Raw genomic sequence first — 13,866 nt, forward strand, 5'->3', positions numbered from 1 at the left:
TTCTTCCTTTTCATCAAGTACTCCAGAATGACCATATTTCTTAGCCTCTTCTCTCTCGTGTCAATGATAGCTTCGACCTTCAAGATCATTTTTCTTTCATCATCAAGTGATGGCAACTCTAACGAAGGTGTGAGCTGCTATCCAAGGGCCTCCTTTAGGCATAACACATGCAAAATATTGTTAGTCCTACTAGTTTTTGAAAGTTTCAGCTCATATGTACCCTCAGCTATCCTCCTTATGATCTTATAAGGCCCATAAAATCATGGCTTAAGCTTTTCTGCACCACTTCCCTTGAGAGAAATTTTCCTATAAGGCTGTAACCTCAAAAAGAACATGTCTCCTATTTTTCATAACATACAGTCTCATACTAAATTTATGCTGTCATTTTCACTACAAATCCATCAGCTGATGTTGTGCTAGTGCTTTGAGAGCAAACCACATTTATACAGCTACATGCATCATTCATCATACTAATCATATAAAGTGGAGTATTGGGTGCAACTCTTCTTCGACTCAATCGGAGGAGTAAAGAATAACAAGATATAAGGATCCATTTATTGCATTTGAATCTGTGTTGCAGTTTTATCTTTCCTTGTCTTCAACAGAGGTAATTAACTCTACCACAACAGCAATGGCAGTAGGGGCAGTGAATGAGCTTGATGATGTAGAAGTTTATTCAAATTCTAGCAGTTAATTTTCCTTACTTTGGCATATATTAATTTCTGAAATGGTCTCTTTCAAAGGCAACTCCACCTTGACTATCGGCAGTAGTTACTTCTGCCCAAAACTGTATTAGATAAAATAAGACTGATCATTAAAATATAAATTGACATAGAGAATAGGAAATCAAAGGGGGAAGCTGACGTGAGGAAATTATGGAAGGCACTGATCATTGGAGGCAGGGAGTTGAAACTTGAGTAGGAGTGATGAGTTGTGGAGTAGTCGTAGTTGATTTTTCAATTTATAGTATAGGATTTTGTAGTATGAAGACGGTAGCCAGGTAAATGAGTTACCAGTAATGCGTTGGAAATCTGGAGTTAACCCCATCTGAAATATGAAGTTAGTAGTATTTTTTTGTGGTGTTGAATATGTACTGGAGACTTTGGTCGAATATAATCCCTGTGTAAACAAGCACAGCTCAGAAAAACATCAGTTAGTAGTATTTTTTTTTGGTGTTGACATGTAGCTAGGTCGGATACCTAGCGATGGCCGACCTAGTCTTGGAATTGCTAATTGGCCTTTCGGCCTTAGCAATTCTCCATAAAATACGCAGCTTATATGTTTAATATAAAGGTATTGGTCTGGCCCTAAATAAGTAACTTGTAATTAAATAGGTCTGACCCTATTCTTGGCATCAAATCAGTAAGGCCGACTTGAGGTCTTTTAGGTAGCCTTACCTCATATATATTCAATTGTCTTGTAGTCTTTCAAAAACAATGAAGATATGCAATCCACAGTAAGCGAACTTGTGCTTGGGGGTGACGATAAGACCTTATCGTCTATGGTTGGGAAGGCAACAATCTCATGTTTGCCTGCGGTGAACAAGCACAGCTCGGAAAAACATCAGTTAGTAGTATTTTTTTGTGTTGTTGAATATGTACTGGAGACTTTGGTCGAATATAATCCCTGTGTAAACTATCAACTGTGGAAGTTCTCCGTTTTGTAATAATGATTTGGATACATGAAGCATTTCCTGGTTTGCGCTCAGAATGAGCTAAGATTGAAGCTACCTTTGTAAAGTTCGTGTTTCTAAATTAAATATTCTCAATTTATCTTGGGCTTATTGTCTGTAAGTAAACTATATCTATGCGAGAGACTGCCTCGATTGGCTACCTGCTAAAGATATCCGATCCTGGACTGCATCAGATATCCAAACTGACTTGCTTGTTCTACATGGTAGAACATCAAACGCAAATTTATAACTTGTTTGCTGAACATTACTCCTTACACTGGCATAACTCACATTCCAAGAAAATTTTGAAATGACTTTAAGATGCGTACAATAATTCTAGTTATTCAAAATTCATCAATTACATTACACTGAATGGTTGCAATAAAGCAATTATAAACTCACTTTAAAAATTTGATAGTTGCCATGGATACCTTGCTTGAAAAGCAATTGGACTCAGAATGCTTGGCAGAGAGAATATCGACATTGCTCCTGTTGATGAATATGGTACCTCCATAAATGCATAATGCTCACAGCCAGTGCCTGGATGGGGAGTGCCTGCCCACCTTTTGCCAAATATTGGATTAATAAGTTTGCTGCGGTTTTTGAGTTCTAACTCTCAGAATCTCCGTCAAAAATTAAGGTGAGCTCTTTTTTATGCCGCTGGAGGCATTAGAGATGGCATTTTTATAAATTGTCCACAGTGTTTCAGATTCACGATGGCTTTTAATGAACTTGTTAACGAACATTGCCTCTGGCATCTTCAACACAGTTAAAAGAGAGAGGTCGAGCTCGTTGATGGATTTTATTTTCTGAAAAACTAGAAACCTGGGCCTCAATTTCCTTTCCAGACTTAAACACAACAACCACGCGTGCTTCACTACATAATTAGCAGGGAGTTCCATGTTATTAACTAGAAAGTTCATCTTTTCACTAACATTTTCCTCGGAGCAATGTAACACTTGAGGGACAGCTCTAATTAGTTGCCAAATTTCTTCAGACGAGGTCCCCCCACACAGTTTCAGATTATCTATCTTGGCCTGTAACGTTTCAAGTCGGCTAACAGCCACTATACTTACAATATATTTGTACATTTTTCTCGTTTTGTCAGGGCAAATATTGTCAATGAGATCAATTTGTGCAGGCTTTAAAGAAGTGTAAAACAAAACTTGCGGCCGCATCCCTAAGAATTTGGTGAGCTCCACCCCGCGAAAACCCCATCTCTGCCAAAGAGCAACTGAGGGCTTTAGAGTTTCCTCCAGATTATTTCTCAGAATTAAGGGCACTCTTACCAGGGATCTGACGAGCAGATCCTGCGACTGAAATACGTTTTTGAGAAACTCCATCTTGGGAATAAGGTCGTTCTCGCGGCTGGTGGTCAAGATGCGGGGATTGGTCGTCAAAATTTTAACCAGATTTTGACCCTGAATGCCAATATCTTCCAGCAATTTGATCTTAGGTTCCAATACTCTTTCAGCATTTGTAAGTATAAGTGAGGGCTGAAGCCTAATTATCTTGGCAATTTGGACTTCAGTGCAGCCGCGTTTGTTCAACATATGAATAAACTGCTTCACATTCTCGAGGGTTTTTAGCCTTCCCAATCCGGGGAAGGTTACTAATATTTGAGTGATGTCGGCCGCAGACATGTTGAATTTGGTGGAGGCAAAATCACCAAAGAGGCTCTGCAAATGAGCATTTTCATTGACAGGAGTTGAGAACACACTGCCAAAATGAAATGGGTGCATAACAGTCAGTTTGCAGCATACCCTTGTGTTCATGGGAGCTGCTGCGACAAGATTGGTTAGGGTTTTCTTAGCAAGAAACATCGTATTCGTAAATGAGAGAGGTTTGGAACATGATAACTGCCTGTTTTATCTAAGTTTGAGGGATATTTATATTGAATTCATGAAGTTGTTATACTATTAAATTAAATTTATTGGGGTCTACAATTAGGTTTTTTTTTTTAATTGAAATATTATCATTAAGTTAGTTTGAAACTTTGAGGTGTCATTTTGGCGCTCTTTTTTTTCTTTTTTTCTTTCCTCTTCTTCTTTTTTTTTTTTTTATATTATTATTATTATAGCATTCATGAGTGTTTAGTACAGTTGAGTACTATTGCAATATTTTTTGTATTCTTTCATCAAAGATGGATCCCTTATTACAAACAACAATATGGATGGTGAAAATCTAATATTTCTAATTAAATTCTTTCTCCATCCATACTTGCCTTATAATATTGATATAATAGAAAAATTGTGAATATAAATTTTTTATTAATATAAAAATATAAGAAAATTAGCATTAATCATAACTAAATAAATCTAGTTAATTATTCGTTAATTTAATATTTAATAATTGAGAATATATCTCAATAATAAATATAATTATAAAATAAATTTATTAACATATAATATATATTATATAAATAACAAATATGTATTTCAATTGATTATTAACAAATTAATATATAGATGAAATTATCAATTATAATTACATAATATTAATAAGAAATGTTTTTTAATATAAATATGATTTTTAGTTAAACAATTATTACAATATTTCCATGTTAGTATTTATAGAGAATAATGAAAAAAAGTTGAAAATTTATAATTTATAATTAATTTTATTTATATAATTTGAATTGTCATAAATATAGAGATAAAAAAATATTATATTATTTTAAGAAATTTGTATTGAAAAATTAATTATCCTTCACTATATCAAATAATTAATTTTTTTTAATTTCATAATAATTAATATGTAATGTAGATTATAATTTAATTAATATATTATTTTAATATTTATAACAATTAATAATAATTTTTTAAATAAATATGCCACGAAAGGTAAGGAGTGTCCAATGGTTGATAAGAAAAATAATTTTTCTAATTTGTAAACTTAAAAAAATGCATGTAAACTTTAAGAAAAGTAACAAAGTTTAAAAAAATAAAAAAAATACTTGTTTACAATTGGTCTAATTAATTTTTTTTAATAACCATTTAAGCATAGAAAAAAAATTTTATTACAATAGTATTGCCTAAGGGCAAGTACTAATAACACTTTGGTCCCTCATGCTATAGAAGTCATTAAATTCATGACATGTTTTTCAAAAAATAATAATATAATATCATCATAATTAAATATAAGTCCATTTCTTGTTGAACTCAAGCAATTGTTTGGTACTCAAAACTTGTTGTAGCAAAAAACAAAAAAGTAAATGTAAAGTTCAACTATATCAAAATAATAATATAAAAAATAAATAATAAATCTATTAAATTAATAAATAATAAAAATATATACATTTATTAAAAGTTTACTATTTATATGTATGTTAAAAAATAAATAATATTATTATTAAATTTTCATATATTATAAAAAAAACTATATGCATTGCCCAATCTATACCAATATGAGAACGAGATCATAAAATTTTAATATAAAATTTTGAATAAAGTTATTAGCTTCGTGAATATTTGTTACAGTTCCATAAAATTTGAATAAAAGTATTAGTTTATGACATAAAATAAAAGTAAAAATATAAACCTACTCTCATTAATATATATAAATATGTATGAAATTTAAACCATTTGTTTAAAATTTATTTGTGTCATATCTATTAAAAGTAATAATAATAATAATAAAATACAAAAATTATGGATGGGAAAAGCGCTCTGCAAAAAATAGGGAAGGCAAATGAAGGAGATGAAGAATCGTAGGAGGGAAACCAGGAAGGATCGGACTCAGAAGGATGTACAGGCGGCAATGAAGAATTTGTTATTGATCTGTCTACGGAAATCTCAGCAGAGAAAGCTCTGTGGGAGGACTTTGCAGTTATTGCAAGAATTATTGGCCCTAAATTGTCCCAAGTGAAAATCAATAAATGGGTTTCCAAAAATTGGAGTGAGGATATTGTGGTTAAATTTTTTCCAAAAGGATTTTTTGTGGTTGTCTTTGCCCAAGAATCCGAAAGATGTCAGATTTTAAACCAAGAAAATTGGTTTGTTAATGGCAACCCAATTTATTTACAGCCATGGACCCCGAATTTCAACCCTACTCCATTAGTGATGTATGACAGTCCGATATGGATACGGTTGTATAACCTTCCGATTGAATATTGGGATGAGGTAGTGTTGGAAAAAAATAAAAGATCCTTAGGCACTCTTTTGGAAATAGACAAGCAGATTATTGAAGACAACCTTTACAAATTCGCCAGATTGAGAATCGTTGCGGTCCAAAGAATACCATCACAGATAATTCTTTCTACTGTGTGAGGCGAATGGAGGCAACAAGTAGAGATTGAAAAGGTTATTTCTCTCTGCTCTAGATGTGGCAGTCGCCTTCATTCGATGGTGAATTGCAAAATGTTTGTCAGAAGAGCAAGAGGCCGCCCACCCAAAAAGGAGAAGAAAGTTTGGAAAATGATGGAAACTCAACGGTCACAAGCGATTATTCACAAAGATTCCTCGAGCAAGGATGATGGTGAGCCATTGAATAATGAAACTATCATAACTTTTCCATTGGAACTCTCTTTGAAGAACCAAGTGCTGAAGGTTAACAATTTTTCAAAAGTTGGTCGATTGGAGGCGGGCCCTGGCTCTAATGGGTGTGCATGTTCTACTGGAGTAGAGAATTCTTCCATGCATTAGCCCTTCTTTAAAGGTTTGTCGGATACCGAGATTGAGTATGATATGGGCTCGGAAGAAGATTTCAAGACTATAGATGAATTAGACAATGTGGATCAAAGATGTATCAGCCAATCTACGAACACTCTGTTAGGGAAAGCCAAAGGAGTGTGTGGAAGAAGAACCAATAGGCAAGTAAGAGAGGCCAGAGCCAATGAGAAGGGGATAGTGAGTGTCGTTGAGTTTATGAAAAATTCCAAGGGAGGATCTGTCTCCCTTGGTACGACATGAAAATAACTACTTGGAATGTCAGGGGCCTCTCGGCCCCTAACAAAAGACGCTTGGTCAAACGAGCGTTAAGTAGGAGCACAAGTGAAATCATAGTGATGCAGGAAACAAAACTTAGCATTGATAACGCTGAAGGTTTTTTAAAATATTGTAGAAATTGAGAAGGGGTATTTCAAGAGGCTAATGGTTCTGCGGGTGGCCTAGGTATCTTATGGAAACTAGATAGTGTGAAAGTTAATCTCTCTGGGAAAGGAGAGAATTGGATGATTTGTAATGTTTACAACATAAGGGAGAATTTAGAGTTTCCATTAATCAATGTATATGGGTCATCCAAAACTGCAAATAAGACATTGGTATGGGACATTCTTACAAACAAGATTAAGGATTTAAACAGTGACAGAGTTGTTGTGGCAGGGGATTTCAATGCCTTATTGGATTTGGATGAGAAAAAGGGGGGTCTGAGAATGACTGATAAGGTGATGGATGATTTCAAAGACTTTGTAGAATGAAATCAGTTAGTGGATGTTAAGCCCAAAAATGGCCGATACACATGGACCAATAGAAGAATAAACTTTGCAAATATTTTTGAAAGATTGGGTAGGCACTTTATTGGTGAATACTGGATGGGCCCTTCCTTCCAAGAGGCAGCATGTATTCTCCATGTTTCACTATCTGATCATTTCCCTATGGAGATAAAGTTGAGTGAAGGCCTACCCAAGGGGAAGTGCAGCTTCAAATTCCTAAGTATGTGGTGGAGAGATGGGGAGTTTCTATCCAATCTTGAACGGTGGTGGAAAGAAAGTAATATATTCATGGGTGCCCCTAGTTGTTGCTTTGTAAAATGAATGAAGTTTATGAAGGAAAAAACCAAAAGGTGGAATAGACATTGCTACAAAAACATTTTTGAAGAAAAAAGTCAAATTGAAGAAGCACTTTTGCAAATAAATTCAAACACCATTTTGAGGGGAATGACCAATGACACTTTTCTGAGAGAAAAAGTGCTTAAGGAGGAGCTAGCAGAGGTTTTACTAAAAGAAGAAATATTCTGGAAAGACAAGTCCAAAGTGCTTTGGATCAAAGAAGGAGATGCCAATACAAAATTCTTTCATGCGTCGGTCAAGAAAAAGCGTGAAAGAAATAAAATTGATTCGGTCATGGACCAAAATGGCAATCTTCTTTCCTCCTTTGAGGCTATAGAAGAAATAGCAGTTAATAACTTCAAGATATTACTGGGCAATGACAATGGTGCGAAATTTTTTCAATCGGCTCAGATGGTGGATGTTATACAGCAAGAGATCTCAGATGAGGATAACAAATATCTGTTGAATCCTTTTACTAAAGAGGATGTGAGAAAAGTAGTGTTTGATATGCATCCAAACAAAGCCCCCGGTCCAGATGGAATTACAATGTAATGTTTCCAGAAATGTTGGAGTTTTATGGGCGACAACATCTTCAAAGTGGTAGAGGATTTTAGAAAACAAGGAAGATTCTTAAAAGAGATCAACCATATAAACATTGCCCTTATTCCAAATAAATAGGATTGTACTTCAATGTCAGATTACAAATCCATATCCTTATGCAACTCTATATATAAAATCATATCCAAGACGATGGTGAATAGACTCAAACCAATTCTGATGAAGATCATATCGTCGGAGCAGCATGGCTTCACCTCGGGGCGAGAGATTACGAACAATATAATCATGGCAGCAGAGACTATCCATTCAATGCACAATTCCAAAGCTAAAGGTATGATCATTAAGCTAGACGTGAGAAAAGCATATGATCGGGTTTCTTGGAATTTTCTTTTTGAGGTTCTTAAAAAATTTGGTTTTAAGCAAAAGTGGTTGGATTGTATAAAACATTGTGTATTATCTGTGAACTACTCTGTGATTGTCAATGGGACTGTTAGCGGTTTTTCTAGGCTACTAGCGGGTTAAGACAAGGAGATCCCCTGTCACCATTCTTGTTTGTATTGATGGCAGAAGTGTTTGGAAGGAGTATCAAATATAGTGTTGGACAAGGGGCATGGAAAGGTATTTCTATCAATGGGAATATGGAACCTGTGTCACATTCGCAGTTTGCGGATGACACAATATTATTTGGAGAAGCTTAAGAGAGAGAAGCTCTGGTAATAAAAAAGGTGCTAGATGATTATGAGGAATGCTCTGGTTAGAGTATGAATAAACAAAAATCGATGATAGATTTTTTAAATTCAAACAAAAAGACTCAATTAAAGATCAAGAGCATCTTGGATTATGGTCAAGGTTGTTTTCCTATAAAATATTTAGGTGTGTCATTGTTTGCTGGGCGAGTGGACACTAAAATATGGGAAGAAGTGATAAACAAGTGCCATACAAAATCGACCTCTTGGAAAAATAAATGGTTGACTCAAGCGGGGAGATTACAAATGATTAGGTCGGTTCTCTCGGCTGTCCCAACTTATTACATGTCTTGTTATATATTGTCCAACAGGGCAGCTACTGCTCTAGATGGGATGCTAAAAAAAATCATTTGGGAAGGTCTTAAAGGGGGGGAAAATTCCCTTAATAAATTGGGACATGAAATGTTTGTTAAAGGAAGATGGTGGGGCAGGTTTGAGAAAAATGAGCCTTTAGAATTTGGCACTTGGTGCTAAATTAGCTTGGAAAATGTATAAATATCCCCACAAGGGATGGTGCAGATTGATGGCAAACAAGTATCTAGATACGAATGAGCCTGAAAGAATATTTACTATGGCAAACACAGCAGGAGGTTCACCAATTTGGAGATTCATTTGGGAGAGTAGGAAAATAATTACAGAGCATCTTACATGGAAGATTGGTGACGGGAAAAAGGCTAAGTTCTAGAGAGATTCTTGGTGTGGGGAGGAAACATTGGCAGATGTGATGGAAGATCATGATTGGGTCAATCAGGTGGAGGCAGAGGTAGGAATGTTTGTAGAAGACTATATCGGGCAATTTAATTCCCAGAAGGAACTGGTTATTTGGAAAATGGTTGTCTTGGGGAACAGGGGTAACAGTTTAAAACTGGTAGAGATTCTTAAAGGTGGGAAGGTTCATATCTCAAATAAGAAGGACACACTTATATGGAATGTGGCAAAATCAGGTAACTACAAGGTAAATTTGGGCTATGAATTACAAAGGAGACAAAAAGACAGTAATTGGCCTGCGATCCTATGTTGGGATAAAAGGGTACTCCCAAAAGCGGGTGCATTCTTATGGATTGCGCTCCATCGAAGGAAACTGACAAGTGATATATTAAAAACAATTGGTATATCGAAGCCTAGCAGATGTTATCTATGCAAGGAAGATGAAGAAACAATTGAGTGCCTCTTATACGGATGCAAATATTCAACTCAATGTTGGGATTGGCTTTTAAGTATGTTGCAGAATCACATGGTTTGTAGTTGTACTTTTAAAGATTTCATATTTGCTTGGCCTATGAGGGAAAAAACTCAAAGTGGGGTAGCTTGTGGATAACAGAACCATCAATGGTCGCATGGCTGATTTGGAAAGAATGTAATAGGAGAGTTTTCAGGGAGGAAGAACTGGAGGTTTCAATACTCATTAAGAGAGTCCAGGCGACAATTGAAGAAAATGTAAATGCCAAGATATATGGACAAAGCTACAGATTATACACCAAGTGGGATATGGAAATGGAACATGTATGGAATTTGAAACAGTCAAGTCTCCATAGATTGAAGGATAAATCGATTGGAAGGAAGAATGTCAAATGGAGTCAGCTGCCTCCTGGTTGGAAAAAGCTAAATTTTGATGGTGTTAGCAGTGGCAATCTGGGTTTGTCAGGTTTTGGGGTTGTGGTCAGAGATGAGGAAGGTAGTTTTGTAGGGGCTATATGTGGGCCTTTAGGAATTGGTTCCAATAACGTGGTGGAAATCACCACGTCAGAGGAGGGGCTTAAATGAGTCATAGCTAACAAACATTCAAAAGTAGTTATTGAAGGGGACTCTCAAATTGTACTAAATGGTGTCAACAAAAAAAAGATTTACCAATTTGAGGCTTAATGAATGGATCCTGAGAATATACCAGCTCATTCAAAAGCTGGAAGACTATCAGGTAAAACATATATACCATGAAGGAAATCATGGAACGGACTTCCTTGCTAATCAGGGTGTAATCGAATCTCAAACAGAGGTCATTTCAGTGGCAGATTCGGTGTTCAAGGACCTGAGTTTTTTTCTAGAAATGGACAGAGATTAAATCCCAAGGATGAGGATCAGGTAATCCAACTGCAGAAAGGTACCATTGGGATAAGAGAAGAACTCTCTTATCAGCTTTGTTGTTGGAGGACATGGTAGGTGTATATACGGTCGCAGGTTGATGGATTTTCTCTGGTTATTGGGATTCTGGTGGTAGTAATGGCAACGAAAGACTATCATGACACATTGAAACCCGAGTTCAAATAAATCTAATGGAAATGGTGGATTTATATAACACAAGGGGCTTGATTGTTTTGTTCATATTGGAGGAAGATGGTGCATAGATTTGGGCTCAGTTGCCTCTGCAGAGAGGAGACACTGGAGGTATAGTGTGACAAATTGTTTGACATCGATACAGATGGTCTTGAGGCGATATGCTGAATAGTGGAGGGAGCCCTGAGCGATGATAGGCACTGGTGCGATGGGCAGATCTACGAAATAATTATGTGTCTTCTGGTTGATGTGTTACCATCCAAGGAGGCATGTATTGAAAAAATCACAGGATTTGTCAGGGAGGTTGATGCAGATGTCGTGGAAAGTGCGGTCATGGAGGTGGAAGAGGAATGGGCCAGCATTTTGGGTCCCTTTTTTAACACTGCAGTTTATCTGTCGGATGTTGAATGCTTGGATTCGAAGAACGAAGATCAGGTTGTTGTAGTGGCCCTCAAAGCCAAGAAGGAGGAGTTCATGAATAACGCCTAGGAAGTGTTTCGTGTGGATGTGAAGAATGATGGCCTGGATCCATTCAAGTGAATGATGCAGATAGAGGAGGGTTGGCTCTCAGAGGGCAACATCGATAGGGTGGCATTGATTGGGACTCGGGTTGCTACCATACTGAGGCTTTTATAATATGGCCTGCGAAGTTTTTTGTTATAATAGTCTATGTTATAACTTTGTGTAAGTAGGGAGTTTTTTTTCTTTTGTTACTTGGATTATGATTGTAATATATTTTCATATATAATATAGGGAGTTGTCCCCATCAAAGATAGCACTTGTCTAAAAAAAAAGTAATAATAATAATTAAAATAATATTAAAATGTCAAAATTACTATTATAAAAAATTACATAAGAACATAAAAAAAATATAAAATCTAAATAACCCAAATTTAATAAATTATAATATATTTTCCATGCACAAACATGAAAGAAAATGATTAAAGAAGAAAGGGTCGTCAAAATTTTTAATTATCTTTAAAAATAAAATAAAAATTAAAGTTCAATTTTCACCCCAAAAATAATATAATATATTATTTTTATTTTTATAGTCCCTTAGTAGTATGATATTTAATATTATTGACAAGTCATTTCATGAATCAAATTAAAATGTATTTTTCTTTGGCAAAAATTATTATTTTTATCTACTATTTTCACTATAGACCAATAGGAAAAAAAAATTGTTCACACATTTTAATTCTTTATAATGATTGATCAGCTAAACAAATAAAAGACCAACGAAATGTGAACAGAATGTATTTGATCATTTAAACTTATAATGTTTAACTAGAATACTAAAATAATAATTGTGATGCTAAAAATGTGGTATATAAAAGGCATACACATATAATGAGACAATAAAAACATAATTGAAAAGCTTAATTGAAAACTAGATTAGAAATGCAAACCATAAGCCTTCCTTGAAATGTCCCATTTTCCTCTATTCTTGAGGACCTTGAAGGTGTTGGATTGATGGGCTCTCAGCGGAGCAATGACCTCCAAAGTGGCAACTCAAGAGTTGAGTAGCTATTTGACCATGATTGACTATGGAGATGATATGAAATGCATGATTTAAGAAACTAGATTAACATGCTATGATTAGTCCAACAGCTAAATGCTAGATAATTGAAATGCAAATTGCCTATAGTAATGATGCCTAAATTGATATGAGATGGGATCCATATTGCTCCAAAATGGGGGATATTTATAGGAATTCCAAGGCCAAAGTTGAGGTGGCAGGAATCGATGGTCCAAATTTGATCTGAAGCTATCAAGGGCCAAGATTGAGGAAGTTGGAGAAGAGGTTGGAGGAAGGGACACTTGTCATCTTTGTGGTGACAAGTGTCAAGGAGCCTTGCTCATGAGAGGGCAAGTGTCCAAGGGAGGAGACATGTGGCAAAAGTGCCATGTGTCTCAAGGAGAGAATATCCACACCATGTGAGATTAGGATGTGCAAGATAGGATAGGGTTAGTTAGACCCGGGATTAGATTGAATGGGTTAAGTTAGAGGATGGTTAGGTTAAGTGGTTAAAAGTTAGGAGCCATGTGCTCATTTGAATTTATAAATTCAAATAATTGGAAAATGGTAATTAATCTCAACAAACTTGGGTTTGTTAATCCTAATTAGGGATTAGAAGAATTGATTAATATGGGGAGACATTAATTAATTTAGAATTAATTAATCAAAGGGGGATATGAAATAAACTATATAAATAAATCATTTAGATTTATTTACTAGTAGATGAATAGAGAAATTAATTAAATTGCTTGTGAAGTCAATTAATTGGGAAGGGGAATTAATCAAATAACTGCGTATTTAATTAACTATCTTCAGACCATTTTTAGGTGTATACATTTTGCCCCTCTTTGAAGCGATGTGTAACAACGCATTGATTCAAAGAATAATCTCAATGTGATGATTTTGATGTGATATTGGTTTGATGGGATGCCCTAGCCATTGATTGCTAAATTGTGATACGATGATGCCCCCTCAGGAGATCAATTGAGATAATTGACCTTTGGAGTTTTTGGGTCTTTGCGAAATTGATTTCCCGATTAGAAACGATTTGACTTATGCAACATTGATTGATGAAAGTGTGAGTTCTTTGATCACTATGATGTGATCGTGGATGTGATGATTGATAAAGCTTGATTGAATTGATAAGATTGATTAGATTGATAAGATCAAGATTTAGTCTGGTTTCAGGAATGACACCTCCTGTATAAGACAAAGATGATCAAAGAATCTGGTTTCATGAATGATATATCTTGTATAAGACTTGGTCAAAACGTCTGGTTCTAGGAAGTATTCATCTTGTATAAGACATGATAGAATGGATCAGATGAGATAA

General features: G+C 35.2%; 2 protein-coding genes across 2 annotated transcripts; one reads left to right on the top strand and one right to left on the bottom strand.

Moving 5' to 3' along the window:
* Positions 1-1,983: 1,983 nt before the first annotated feature.
* On the bottom strand, positions 1,984-3,537 carry LOC131047359 (uncharacterized). The gene has a single exon (XM_057981241.2). The coding sequence runs from the start codon at positions 3,493-3,495 to the stop codon at positions 2,308-2,310; it is 1,188 nt and encodes a 395-aa protein (XP_057837224.2). The 5' UTR covers positions 3,496-3,537; the 3' UTR covers positions 1,984-2,307.
* Positions 3,538-10,072: 6,535 nt separating this feature from the next.
* LOC131859172 (uncharacterized) lies at positions 10,073-10,507 on the top strand. The gene has a single exon (XM_059212732.1). It carries the CDS (start codon positions 10,073-10,075, stop codon positions 10,505-10,507), a length of 435 nt encoding a protein of 144 aa, XP_059068715.1.
* Positions 10,508-13,866: the final 3,359 nt, after the last annotated feature.

Source organism: Cryptomeria japonica, chromosome 10 (genome assembly GCF_030272615.1).
Source record: "Cryptomeria japonica chromosome 10, Sugi_1.0, whole genome shotgun sequence".
Classification (NCBI taxonomy): Eukaryota; Viridiplantae; Streptophyta; class Pinopsida; order Cupressales; family Cupressaceae; genus Cryptomeria; species Cryptomeria japonica.

Coding starts and splice junctions, on each gene's coding strand:
- LOC131047359 (XM_057981241.2), bottom strand. CDS start 3,495: ATGTTTCTTGCTAAGAAAACCCTAACCAATCTTGTCGCAGCAGCTCCC.
- LOC131859172 (XM_059212732.1), top strand. CDS start 10,073: ATGGTCGCATGGCTGATTTGGAAAGAATGTAATAGGAGAGTTTTCAGG.